We start from the raw sequence: 14877 nt of genomic DNA on the forward strand, positions 1-14877 counted from the left end.
ATACGCAATGGGGAAGATTTAATTGTCTTCATCTCTTGCTTTTTCCTCTTCTCCCTCCTTTTTCTCTAGAATGATACCGTGGCTTGTAGATTTGCTGAGCTGAATGCTAGGGGAAGATAGAGCTTAGTAAGAGACTCTGCTCTGATCTATTTGCTTGGGAGGGAGGGAGGGAGGGAGGGAGGGAGGGAGGGAGGGAGGGAGGAACAGAGACAGCATAAGACAGGCATGTCCAAAGTCCGTTTCAGGGGCCTAATTCGGCCCCTGCGGCAGTTTATTTCCTGGGGTAAAATCCTTTAAAAAGCACAACTCTGGGGTAAAATCGTTTTTTAAAAAGGTCAACAACTTTGGTCGGTCTTTTGGTCGGCCTTCACGCATGTTCACTACATCAAATCTGGCCCTCTTTGAAATGAAAAAAGTTTGGGCACCCCTGGTGCCATAAGCCAACACTCTGGCTCCAAAGCAATTAAGCAAAGCAAAGCAATTGCCTTTGAATTGTCCAGGGAGTGGGCAGCTCATCTTGAGACAATGTATTCAGATAACTGAGTGCATAGTCGGTGAGTCAATAGACAGGGCTGCTCTGTTGTCCTAAGCTGTTGCACATGACATTGGAACTCCAGGAACACAGAGAGGGAGAGGGGCCTTGGCAGGCTAAAGGGTCCTGGGCAAGAGCATCTCTTGATGATATTTTAGTATACTTTGTTGTAGGCTTAGCATTTATCCTTTACTCCTTTACTCACTTGCATGTTACACAGCAGTGTGAACTGTTTCATATAGATGAAAACTTCTATGCCCCACCCCCTTTTGTGTGTGTTCTCTCCCCTTATCGTCTCCTGTCTGGGGCCTCTGAGTTTGAAGCTATTGCCCTCTAATGGCTCTAGCCAGTATAAGCTGTGTATCATAATTCACATTTATGCTACTCAGCTTATTGCTTCTGTCTGTTGTAATTGTTTACAAGAGTTGTCGGCTGCTCAGCTTGCCTTCCTCTTCTGCTTTGCTAGATAGGATTTTGTTAAATGTGCACATGTGCTCCACTAATCAGAGAAAATCCAATATATCTTTTTTTGTCCCCGGTGGATGATTTACAGCATTGTAATTTGGGCGCAATAATAAAGAAACTAGGTCATATTGTCATGGGACAGGGAGGACCTGATATCTTTTTCTAGGCCAGTTTTGATTTGAGGCTTTGCTTGTTCTTATAGTAGTTTTTTTTAAAAAAAATTGTTAATAACTTGAAGCATACAGGAATGTTAAGTTAATTTGTCCAGAAAGTAGACTGTTTCTATTTTGAAGTCAATTCTATATCAGGATAACCAGCTCCATGTGTCTATTACTGATGATACCTTTGCCACTGAATAAATTAAAGACAAAATATTTTGGCATAACATGTTCCAAATAAGATATGTAAAAATTCCAATAAGTTTTTTCTCATTGTAAATCCAATTCCTTGTTGCATGCAAATGTTTGCTTTTATCCTGAAGCCATTTTCTTATTTCTTTGGAGTAGAATGAAAGGATTTGTAAGGCCTTTGATTTTATTTATTTTTGTTTACATAATGCACATGGTTTGGAAATGGCGGAAAGGCTTGTCGTGATTTGTATACTTGCCTCACCCTTCCATGCTATACAAATTAGAGGCTCTTTTATTTTCTAAGTGCCCTTTTGGGGGGGGGGTGTTTCCTGCCATCTACGTGCTCTTCTCTTGCAAAGCTCAATCTTTGAATACCTAAAATAATTAATTTCTGGAGGCTGTGTTGTTCTGTTTACACACTTGAAAAAGACTCTCTAGAACATCTAAGGTCTCTCATAGGATTCACCGGTGTTTGTTTTCTGTCAAGTCACACCAGACGCTGCAAATATCCTTTTGCGGGTGGAGGAGCGGCTTGGGCTGGACACAGGGGCGCTTCCTATCTCTGCTCTGCCCAGCATCCCTCCACCCCATAGCGAGCTCCCCATTCTGCCTGCTGATGGAAAGCCTCAAAATTGAGCATTCAGGGGGGGGATAGCTGAGCCAGCCTGGCATGCCAAGCCAGCCCCACTGCCACCGCAGCACTATGGGGCCTGATTGGAGCCCATTCAAAGATGGTGCAGAGATTTCCATTGCTGCCCTCCTGCCCCCTTCCACATACACATGGTCCTGCCTAGCCATGCTTGGGATTGCAGACTAAGGTACTATAATGAAAACAGCAGGGAATTATCACCTTCAATATAACCACAACACTGAATAATGGCAGTAATTCCGCTAACATTATTCTGTTTAACCGTTCTCTATGAGGGTGAATAAATTCCAACTCCAGGTTTAACCCAGACTTTCTTTGAGAGAGGGAGGGAGGGAGATATTCTAGCAGCTAAAATACAGAAAATCCAATAGCTACCGGTATTAATGACTCCCTCCAGTGTGTGGATACACGAAGAAAGCATATATTGCACAGTGTCTGCCGTGTAGGAATTTTGTGAAGTATCCCTCCATTTGTAGCCTTTTCCGAAGAATGTTCATTTCGAAACGGTATCATTTTTTAAAACTGCACTATCATTTGAATATTCTTTTCATTGCATATTTCTCATTTTGTTGTTCAGGATTCCAGCCAAGCAATTCCCCTGGTGGTAGAGAGCTGCATACGATTCATTAGCAGACATGGTGAGTTTGGAGATAGTTAAGCTAAAGTGTAGTTTTTTCTGCACAGTATTCAAGTAGCCTGTTCAAGCATAGTCAGGACTGTGATCTGAAAACACAGGAGGCAGCCCTCCAGTTAACCCTGTGGACATTGCCTTGAGTTTCCTCTCAAATAAATAAAAGGCAGGACATAATCAAAATGCATAAGTAGAGCACAGCTTGTGATTGTAGGACTGCCTTTTAGTGTGTGCGTGTGTGATATTTCTTAAGTTACTAGAAAATGCCCTGGACCTTTTGAATTAAGATATAGAAATGTTTTAAATAAATCTGTAAAGTTTGCATACAGTGATTTTTCTACTCAAGCTAGCTGTATTCTTATTTAATAAAGTAAATAACTTAATAAATTTGTATTAAGAAATTTACATAAGTATTTAATAAATAGTTAATAATATTTTATGGAGCCACTCTGTTTTCAGAACTGTGACACAGGAGCCAAAACTATACACACATATTATATGTATAGTCCTTCTGGATTTCTGATACGTTATTCTTTTTCTTCCCGCTCTCTCTCTCTCTTAGCATTAAGGTGTTGCATCTTTTTTCCTTTCAAATCGATCTTTTGCTTCACCTTATGAGTTCTGAGATTTCAGCGGGCATGTCCTGTGTATTGCTGAACTTTTAGTCAGAGTGGAATGGTGTCCCTTGCTCTATCAGAAGGCTATTTTGCCTATTTGGGGTTGTTTTTGTTGTGTATTGCGTCAAAGGATTTGTCATAGTTCTGCCAAGTCTTCCTCCTGCCTGCACCCCTTCATGCACAGTGGGCTCTAACTCTGTTCCAGAAAGGTTTCCCCAACCCTCTGGAACAGAATTTGGGTGCACATAGGGGGGGTGCCTCTCTCACATTGTGGAGATGGAAGACTTCATTGGATCAAGTAACATGTATCAGGAGGATGCTACTCTATGTATTTATCATTTATCTATTTATGTTCTTCCATTTGTATTATGCCTTTTTACCTACCATGAGACCCAAAATTTCTGTGGTTACTCATCCAATCACTGACCCAGACATGCTTAGTCTCAGCAAGATTATTTGTTCAAAAATCATAATTATCACAATTTAAAAGATTTATGAAATAAACACCATTCCACAGGAAATAAGGTATACTCCGACATAATTAATTTGTCTTTGGCTATATGGTATGTTAAGATAAATGGCTCTAGATCAAAGCTTTGCATGTTGCTGGTCTCTCCCCCCCCCCTCCACACCCCTATCTTCTTCTAGCGAACACAAACATACTTTATGTGTAAGAGACATTTTGTTATCTGATAACAAATAGCAGATTTTCTCCCAAGTCATTACAGAGGCTGCATTTCTGAAAATGATCTATGAAAGATGTGTTCCTTGGGGAACATAGGTTTAGATCCAGTCTTTGCTCCATGAATGGAAATCCCCTACTTCTCATCAAAGGGCCCTTCTATTCAAAGAGCAAAGATTTTGGATCCAACCCATATTTGGTAGAATAACATAATGCACCGCAGTCTTCAAAAATTGCTCACCATATATATGCAAACAATTTATTAATAGAAGTTTTGACACATCTTTTCAGTTAAGCTGCTGGTATTTTACTTACTTACTACCCACATTTCTATACTGCCCTTTATCTGAGAATCACAGGGCAGTTTACAATATAAAAAGACAAAAATACATACCTTAGTAACAAACTGTACACACACACCCCCACTGCCTCCCCCAACACACACAGTTTAAAAGGACACAGATTGTTTAATTGCCCAAAGGCGTGGAAGAACAGGAATGCTTTTGCCTGGCTCCTAAAGGTACCCAACGACAGTGCCAGACAAGGTTCCCTGGGTATAGTCTAGAAGCCTTCATTTGGGATAGGTGGTTAAATAGGATGTCTGAGCATATTTTTAAGAGGTTGTGCCACTTCTGTGGATGGCAAGGTAAAAATATATTCCATATCCAATTGAACATCCTGATGTTATCAAATTTGGGACCTGCTTCCTCACCACATTAACAGTTAAAACTTTCAGTTCATCTGGAACTACGGTAACTTATAATTTAAAATAAACATTGCATTTCACTCTGTTTCAGAATTTTAAATAACTTTCAGATTTCTTGGCTCAGTTATTCTGGGTGCTTTTTTTTTTGCAAGTTGCTCTAGTGGCAGGTCTTTTGTAACCCTGCTTCCTCTATGCAACATCAGCCAATATGATAGCAAGGTATGATGGGCTTAGATCTTTATATGTAGTATAAAACTGTTCTTGGTTTTCATCATGGTTGTGGGTGTATAAATGGCCAAAGTGGCACCCACCAGATGGTGTTGGGACTAAAAGTCCTGTCAATTTGACTCATGCTGGCTGGGGCTGATGGGAGTTGGAATCCAGCAACATCTGGAAGGCATCACATTGGCTTCACTGGTGTATAGTGTTGAAGGTCTTAAAGCAACAATTCTGAACAGCTTCTGGCCCATCCTTGCCCACCAGATTTCAACTTCATAAGCTGTTTGTAGAACATAGGTGGTTGCCTCCTGTGAAAAAGTAACATTAAGTATGGTATTAGCTGTCACCTCCAGATGTTCCACCCAAGATTCTCCCTCATTCAGTATGGATCTGAGTATTGAAAGGGTTTAATCAGATTTATAACAGTAATAATTCTCCATTTATAATGATGAGAATTCTCCTTTCACATAAGCCTGTTCCCTGGATAACAATATTTGTAATTATACCATCCAACATAAAATTAAGTACCATTTTAGTTATCCTGCCAGCTGTTTCAGGTGAGCCTATCTAGCTATCTTAAGCTCTTATTCTTATTAGTTTTCTATAGTCTCTCTTTTCTACATCCTCAAGGGGATTTTCCCTGGAGGCTTATCTGCCCTAGAGATGGACATATATATATAAGAATAGAAACATTTCTCTAGTGATTACACCTGGGCAGTAAAATTATTCCTATACAGTTATGGGATTCATATATAAGAAAGCAAACTACTGATCTCCTTTGTTGTTTCCTTTTAGCATTGGTTTAAGTAATCTTTAAATGAAAGCAAGATTCATCTACACTGGAGATAATATGAATTTCCTCTGCTGCTGTTATCACGCCCTTCTTGTTTTTGGTGCTAAAATATTGTGAAGAATCAAACAAGCATCTGCTCTTGATATGTGATGAGGGATTATCCTTCCTAGTAGAGAGCTCCTTACCCTAACGCCTTAGGACCACCATCACTATGATTTGCTTTTCTTTCATACTATGTAGCAACGTATTTTCTATAAACCATCTGATAGATTCCCCTAGAATTTCTGCCTTGACAATTGATCTTAATTAAATGACCTGAAGTGTGACCTTTGTCTAGAAAATCGGTCCTCTTAATTGATTCGCCCTGTTGTTTCTCTATGCTTAGCCTTTTGTTTTTAAAGGCTCCGCGTGGAAAGGCACAGGATTCTGATCCAGCACCACATTCCTACCAAGGTTTGTGCTATGATTTACAGCTAGTGGGTTGTCTGGGAGAGCTAAACCATGACCCCAGGTTCGGACAATTTGCTAAGTCAAACCACGGCATAGCACAACACAGCAGCAGAATTGCCAGAGAGGAGCCCAGCAGTCACAATCTCCTCTCCCGGAACCTGCACATTTGCAGCTAAGCCATGGTTCGACGCAAGCTGCTGATTCAACAAAATCTTATCTTAATTTGATTTTCTAGACTGAGTGAACCCCATTTGAAAAACTGCCATCTAATTCATCTTGTGTTTTGAAAACTTATTGATATTACCAAAAATCCTTTCAATGAAGGTAGTGTTAGTGTATAGCACTTCTTGAACAATTGCTTAATTATTATTAATTTAAAAGACACATTACACAATAGTTAAGATGCTGGTTGTCCAGTAAACACAGAATTAGAGCAGGGGCAGGCAACTGGTCTGTAAAGCCGTCTGTAAAGCCCACCAGCCTTCTGCTGATTTTCTTGGCGGCAGCAGCAGCTGCACCAGAGCAGAAGAAAAGCCAACCACCCAGTTTCCTTTGTTGCGCCAATGTTCCATTGTCTTTTATAACAGCCTGGCTGTGGTGGTGTTGGCAGCAATGAAGAAAACCCAAACAAACCACCCAGTGTTCTCTCTTCTGTGATTTCTGTTCATCTCAGGAACACTCAGTCATCATTGGAGGAGCATCGCCGGCACTGGACAAGATTGCAAGTGATCCTCCTCCCATCTCACCCTTTTGAAGCATCAGAGAGATTTTGCCTCCAGCATCATCTGACTCCTCCAAGCAGGCAGGAGGTGGATTCCTGACAGGAAGGAAGAAGTCAATGCCAAATTGGAGAAAGGCCCTAAGGGGGCAGAGTAGGGCTGAGGCTGGTGACCGATGCTCTTTTGGGGCTTGCTTATTTAGAATCTGTTGGCAAAGCTCCATCCCATTGCAGCCAAGTGATGGTGCGCAAGCAGGACACACTCGGGAAAGACATATGCATGATCACTTGCTCCCTTTCTCCCCAGGCCTAATCTTTCACAGAATCGCCTTGAAAATGATAAATATCTTAGTACACTCTAAAGTACAGCAATTACTTCAAACTTCTGGGAGTGGGGCATGTCCCATGAAGGCACCACCATCTATAAGAGTCAAACATGTTATTTGTAGTCCTGGATGCTATGAAAGTAGTTCCTTGGAATTGCCTCTAATAGAGCATAATCTGTGTGCGTGTGCTCCATCTGTTTCTCTTTTAGGCCAAGATAAGTTTAGCAAGCCTTGATGTCACTCCTCGCCCCCTTCCTTTCTCTCTCTAGAATCTTTCTCATTCCAGAATTGCCACCCTAAGAGCCCTGCTGTTCTAGGAACCGTGGACCATGGGTGCTTCCTCAGTGCTATGTGTCTTTTAGAAGCCATTAAAATCAGTCGTATTGGCTTCTTGAATGCCAAAGTGAATTCTAAAAAATTAGATGAATACTTTTTAACAACGTATGAATTGTGCCAACTTATTGCTATGGATTTAATTACACCAGTGCTGGTGTGCCACTTTTAATTAATTTTAGCTGTCAAACAAGTTGGATTAACGGCCGGGTAATGATATGGCATCTCGATTTGGATTAGTGTGTGCTTATATCATCATGTTGTTGAATTTGACAGATAACTGAATTTCAGTGACTGAAGGAAGGATTGTAAGAATGTTGTAAGTGTATCACTTGCTTAGGTATTTCTGGTTTCATGGATTTCTCTTATTTTCGTTGCAGGGCTGCAGCATGAAGGGATATTCAGGGTGTCGGGATCTCAGGTTGAGGTGAATGATATAAAAAATGCATTTGAGAGAGGTAAGGGTAGTTGGTTTTTTTTGTATTGCACAATTCTCTGCAATGTGTCTTCATGCTTCTGGGTTATTAGTTTAAGCGAGGTGAGACTGGTGTCATAAATGAAGACTTCAAAGGTCTGCCCAATCTTAGGCAATTCCCACTTCCCCCAGTGGCTCCCACACACTGCATCTCAAATTGTTTTTGAGTAGTACTTAAGTAGAGTACTTAAGTAGACCCCCAACACGCTGGAGAGTTTGGGAGGGCACAAGTGGCTGCATGGGGAAGCAGAAAACAGGGCACTTCATTGTCCTTAGTTACCTTAGAATCATATATACTGTAACTTAAGCCCATTGTCACTAAAGCAGAGTGGTGCTTTCAAGTCACTGTTCTCTTCTTTCCAAAACATGGCACCTGTATTCTCCAGTCAGCTTGAAAGGCTGGTCTTAATATCACACAATATTTTACATTCAAATTATCTGCCTAGTAAAAGCAGAGCAGCATGTCCAACTAGGGTTGCCAGACTCAATAGAGGACAGGACTTCTGTGCCTTCAATTGCCCTGCTCTCTCTTGAGTCTGGAAACCTTAAAGAGAAACCAGCAGACCCTTTGCTTGGAAATTAAACAAAGGGTCTGCTGGTTTCTCTTTAAGGTTTCCAGACTCAAAAGAGAGCAGGGCAATTAAAGGCACAGAAGTCCTGTCCTCTATTGAGTCTGGCAACCCTATGTCCAACCCATGTCAAAGGGCCTCTGGCTAACAGTGCGTATGTGTGTAACTTTATCAGTCATGACGTTATGGAGATTGCTGTGCATTTGTCCTTTGCCTAAGAATAAGACATGATCTATAAGGGTTTGTGAAAATCTGTTTTGTGGTGGGTGGATGCCAGATGCAAAGGGTTACACTTTATGGAGCATTTATGGAAGGCTGCTTAGAGAAAATAGATAACTGTTCTAGTATCTTTGCATGCATAACATTGATTCCCCCCCCCCATTTCATCTCTCATGGCCTCAAATCCAATGAGGAACTAAACTAATGAAGTTAACCTTAATGTATGTGAGTTTATTACTCCATCAAGAGCCCTTGGTGACAGTTAATACTGGGGATAATGCTCTAATTCATAGTTGCCTATTTATTATACTCTGTGGTGTTAAGATAATAGCTGTGCCTTGACTATTTCTCTCGTAATGGATATCTCTATGAGAAGAGAGAAGGCTTGCCACATCATCAAATCTGATTATGTCCAACAGCAAGTTCTCCTTGAGGACTTTCTGCTTCGGTGCAAATCTTTCCTTTGTCTTTGGCCAAAACCAAACCTATAAACTCCAGTAGATTAAGAGTCACACCCAAGACCTGTGTGTTCATGCACTTCATTAGCTTTGCTAGTCTAGCACTACCTGCCTTTGAAGCTGAGCAGGCTGGTAATCAAGCTTTCCATCAGTTGCATGTAAGACTCAGCTCTGCTGGAAGACGGAAGGGTCTACGTGTTGCAAATTGGAATCATAGAACTGTAGAGTCGGAAGGGACCCTGAGGATCATCTAGTCCAACCCCCTGCAGTGCAGGAATATGCAGCTATTGTATACGGGGATCAAACCTGCAACCTTGGTGTTATCTGCACCATGCTGTCTCCTTTTGTTGACTGTCTTTGGATAGGAGATGGGGCTGCTGAGAAGTGTTGCTTACCCAATGTACTTACATAGAATCTTTTGTGGGATACCTGTTGGGGGGGAGGGGAGGGGTGTTTGAAATCATTATAGGTTACACATTGTGAGCCACTTGGGCTCCTGCCTGTTATTTCTCCTCCTGTGAGGTTCAAGCTTCTAATAGATCACTCCTTATTTTGTTTTGCTAATATGCACCTTCTCTGTTCTCTTGTCATTCTTGTTTTGTGGTAACCAGGGGAGGATCCACTGGCTGGAGATCAAAATGACCATGATATGGACTCAATAGCAGGTGTACTAAAGCTCTACTTTCGTGGGCTAGAGCATCCCCTCTTCCCCAAGGAAATCTTTCATGACCTGATTGCCTGCGTCAGTAAGTAGCACAAGGATGAAATGAGTCAGTTGAAGATAAGGCATGCAAAGAAACACAACACAAGGAGATAGCTGCCCCTATCGAGTGACAGAATGAGTAGCAAACCACAAAGGTGTAAAAATATTTAATATAACGTAGAAGGTAACACATATTCTAATGTGCATTGAAGCAGAAATGTTTTTCTTCAGGAGATATGTTAAAATCACAATTTTAATGCATGAAAACAATAATCAAAATGTTAATGCCATTCACCGATGCAAAATCTAACCCCAACAAAAATTGAGCGTGCTCTTCTTCAGAGAGAATTCTTAATATATCTGGCACAAAGCACATAGGATAAACCATTTTCTATAATACATAAAATAAAGTTTCTTGCACCTTCTGACATTTTTCTCTCTGTGCTCTCTGCCCCATAAAAGTCAGTTAATGATAACATTTTACGTAGTTCAGCCTTTTGTATATATCTGTAGGAACTTGCTCATTATCCATCCTCTGTGTCTACACAATCTTCCCTTTTTACACTCCCCCCCAGCACTTGTAAGACTTCAGCTATCTCTCTAAAACCACGCTGCTGGCTTCTCAGAACATTCCCTGATACTTTGATAGTATCTCAAGGAAAATGAGCAAGAAACCGGAATTGTACAAGGTTGTATTAGAACCTACTATAATTTGATGCCCCAGTTAGTTGCTGAGGTGGCAACATTAAACGCAGAGCAAGAGTTAGAAAGAGGACCTCTTTCTGTTTGCTTCTCATTAGCGATGGCCTGTTGACAGTTAAGTCATCAATATGTATATCTGCTTATTGTATTAGTTCATTTAAAATGTTTTCTATATTGCCTTTCAGCCCGGAATTCCATAGCAATTAACAGATTAGAACTACTAATGAAACATCAGGGAAATACTATGTTAAAGAGAAACTGACTGACAAGCAGTACAGGAAGTCTCCTGGTTGACTCACCCTTAAAAAAAGGGGGGGGAGAACTTGCTGTCTATACTGCTTGAAGATACAGTAGTTGCAATGTGTCTTGGGCTGTATGTATATTTAGAAACCCAGCAGCTGTGTCTTTTTTTGGCCGGGTACCTTCCGTAACCATAAGCGTCAATTCCTTATGGTGTTTCTGTACAGAACATAGAAAAGGACTTTCAACTAGTTAAGCTGTTAAACGTACAACTTTATCATTTCAAGGGTGCTTTTTAAATGTTCTTGTGACTCCAAGTTTGCAATGAACTCCCCCTGACTCATTCAGAGAGCAAACAATGAATCCATTGTCCGAGTGTAAGAATGTCAGTGATGGAAGCAGCCTTTGAAGTAGCATGTAGGAGAGCTCCTTTTAAAAGGATCTGTGGTTTCATTCTCCCTGCAAATTAGTCTACGCAGTTTTACTCCTGTTAGATGAAAAGAGCAGTCTTTTGCCAAATAATTCTGGACTTCCAGAGCCAAGGATATATGCTGCCCACTTTTTTCCCATTAGACTGCTGCAGACAGAGCTCTTTACCTCACCCTCCAGTTATGTTAATCTATCTGTGGAATACTGTGCCAAAGGTTTTGCTTAAGACACCCACCTTACAGAGCTAACTTTAATGGGCTATTGTGTTGTGGCTTGTGCAACATACAACACTCAATTCACCCGCACTGCATGGACCTTGAAGATAAATTTCTCATCTTCTGCTTTGAAGGACCTTTTTCATAACAGATAGGAAATCATGCCTCTGTCATCTTCTGTGCAGTGCTTCATAAATGTTTTCAAGAACTGCTCAGACCTTTTCCTTCCCACCCCCAATTAAGGGTCATTTCACAAATGGCACTGAAGTCACATTTCTGTTTTACTTCATGTGTCATCTTGAGGGGCTGCAGGTGGCAGTAAGTTCTCACTTCCCATGTGATAAAATAGACTTTGGCACAGTCTTCACACATTGGATTTTTCCTGCACCCGTATAAATATGAAACAGTACATAAAAGTAGCAATGTAAAGTTTCCATAGATGTTGCAATGCCACTTATTGTGTGATTAAACAGCAGCTCCCTGCTCTTTTTTCTCCTTCCTCCTAGCAATGGACAATCTGCAGGAGAGAGCTCTACACATCCGGAAAGTCCTTCTGACTTTGCCTAAAACCACTTTGATTGTAATGAGATACCTCTTTGCATTCCTCAATCAGTAAGTATTCCTCAAGCACAACAGATCTGAAGTGTTGGTTTGCCAAGTAAGAATCATAGAGTTGGTGGGCCTTGCTTGGTTCAAAGAGTCCAGAAACCTCAAGAGATGCCTCTCCACCCTTTGTGTGAAGACTTCCATGAGACCTGCAAGAAAGAGCCTCTCCCCGTCATTCACATTATGCACAGAACTGAGTTCCTGATCACTTAAGTGTAAAGCATTCATTTCTTTTTAGTTGGAGCCTGTGCTTGAGCTCATCTCTGAATATCACTTGTATTTTTACTGCCAACCTGTGGGCTTTTTTTCTTGTTCAGGTAGCATTCTGTTGGCAAAAATCTCCATTACCAGTACAGTATTGCTGTTCCCTGTTTCTAAGTGGAAATCTTGCTAAAAGAGCTACCTTTTAGGGACAGCCATCGTTTCAGGGTACTGGAGAATTTTTGTTCGGATGAAATAAGGCCTGTCTTGAGACTTCCTGTAGTATTGCTCTGGAAAACAATGAGGTCTTGATTGCAGCCTGGAAAATTCAAAACCATATCCCCACAAAGTGTGCCATTGTCCTGCCACCCCTCAGATAGTGTTAGATAGGAAAGACCCAATTTCCTGCAGCTCAGGAACAGAACTTTCCACAGCAGTGTTAGGAAATTCTTCCATGCCTTGGGATTCCCTTCCCTCAGATGCCGCTTCTAAGTCACTGAAGTGAATGGCTGCTTCCGCCCTTAATAGTGTCTCATTATTCAAAGAACTGGACTGGAAAGCAGTGTTTGTTTCAAGAAGAATTGTCCGGGCATCTAATAACCCTGTTTTGTGCTTAACCATTAACATGGTGCCCTGAAATGCCCAAATTGATGCAATTTGCTTTTAAGATTTAATGGCACAAACCTGACCATTTAGAAAACTGCATTACCACGCAGGAAACTCACTCTTCCCACTTTGCATTTTAATTTGGCCAATAGATAGCTTTGGAGGGGTTCTAAACAGGGGACAATACCAACATTGGAGAGAAGGAGTTTGGTTTTGAGAACCCCGTGTATTAGGGTGGGTCATAAAAAACTTTTTTTGGAAAATGTTTCCTCCCTTGATCTTATATATTAAGTATAATGTGATGTTTTGATGCAACACATAATATGAGTGGTGTTTTATTGTTTAATGTTTATGTTTACTTGTTTAGTACACCGTTTGCTTAATTGTTCCATATAATTTGTTCAAAACCATTGGTTTTTCATGTAAATTATCAACATGTTTTATCTTAAATAAATAAATATTGCAGAAAATAATAGTATGCAACTATTATTGCTCTACATAAAATCTAAAATTTTTGTTTATTAGTTCACAATTTAACATACTGAGAATAAATGAGTCAAATTCCTATGTTTTCATCACTCGTAGTGAGGCAAAATTTCAATCTGTAGGAGCAGGGTCTAAATATTAACAGATTTGTCCCAAATTTGAAATTTGACTATGTTTATACCATACGCCTGATATAAGATCAAGGGAGGAAACATTTTCCAAAAAAAGTTTTTTATGACCCACCCTACCGTGTATGAACATGAGGGGCTAAAAAAGTAGGTGCCAGCTGCTGGATGTTGCTTGCTAGCAGAGTTCATATTTTGTTCATATAGCAGAGTTCATATTTAGCTTGCCCTATCAGTAAGATATGTAGGAAGGAATGAAGTATGTGATAACATATCTGGTTAAAAATCAAGCTCTATTCTATAACTCTTTCCCCCACTTAAAACCTTATTTCCAGGAACTTAATTAAATGCTTGGTTGGACAGTGTTCTCGTAGCTACGAACATGAGTCTGACCAAACTGCGGGAGGCAGTGGAAGACAGGAGTGCCTGGCGTGCTATGGTCCATGGGGTCACGAAGAGTCGGACACGACTAAACAACTAAACAACAACAACAGCAGCAAATTAAATGCTTGCAAAGGAAACCAAGACTCCAGCCTCCTTTGGGCATTTGCTTGAACATGTGACAGTTAAAATTGTGTAGAGGGTGTAGTCATGCCTGCAAGCCCCACCCTGTCCCCCCCAGCCCTGCATGTGGATTCCTTTCTGAGCTTTGGGCCTTGAGCACAGATGTCCATGTGGGGTTTGGCTGATCATGCTTAGAAGCCTCTGCCCAATGAAGAGCACTAATAAGGCAGGGTTCCTTATCGTGACAAAGTTCCTATGCATGTTCAGCCAAACACACACAGGTCTTGGAGAAACCCGAGTTCTTGGGGATCTTAGTTTGCATATGTGTCCCGCACCATTCTACACATTTTTTAAAGCCTCACATGTTCAGATGAATGCTTGTAAAAGAGTTTTGATGGGCCTTGGTGGAAAGAGAACTGCATACATCTTTCATTGGACAGGGATAGTCTGGCTACAGTGATCAATGCATTGGCAAGCCTTGATTATTGTTATGTGCTCTCTGTGAGGTTACTCTTGGGCCTAGTCCAGAGGCTCTAGCTGGTGAAGATTCTGCAGCTAGATTGTTGATGGGGACAAACTATTGCAAGCACGTAATTTCAGTGCTCAAAAGTCTGCATTGGTTGCTCATACACTACCAGGCCAAAGTTCTTTTATTAATTTACAAGGCCTTTAACAATCAGAGCCCAGGGTACCTCAAGAATTGCCTAATCCCTGATCATTGTGGAGTCATGGCTCAGATGCCCACCTCATCTCCACCAGAAGCTATATTGTTTTGTATTGTAGGCCCAGTTTCATGGAACTCCCTTGCAGATGAGGTTGGGGAGGCCCTGCCTATTGAAGGTTGCTGTTGTTTTTGTTGTTCCAGCTG

At 41.0% G+C, this 14877-nt stretch overlaps 1 protein-coding gene across 7 annotated transcripts in view; it reads left to right on the forward strand.

Moving 5' to 3' along the window:
• Nucleotides 1-14877, forward strand: part of SRGAP2 (SLIT-ROBO Rho GTPase activating protein 2) — a 206691-nt gene that overhangs the window by 167929 nt on the left and 23885 nt on the right. For all 7 annotated transcript variants that reach the window (XM_035122342.3, XM_088674334.1, XM_088674333.1 and 4 more), the window contains exons 14-17: nt 2574-2634; nt 7852-7929; nt 9804-9938; nt 11988-12093. In XM_035122342.3, the coding sequence (XP_034978233.2) occupies nt 2574-2634; nt 7852-7929; nt 9804-9938; nt 11988-12093 (380 nt within the window). The remainder of the gene's footprint in view (nt 1-2573; nt 2635-7851; nt 7930-9803; nt 9939-11987; nt 12094-14877) is intronic.

This window comes from Zootoca vivipara, chromosome 7 (genome assembly GCF_965207765.1).
Source record: "Zootoca vivipara chromosome 7, rZooViv2.hap1.1, whole genome shotgun sequence".
Lineage (NCBI taxonomy): Eukaryota > Metazoa > Chordata > Lepidosauria > Squamata > Lacertidae > Zootoca > Zootoca vivipara.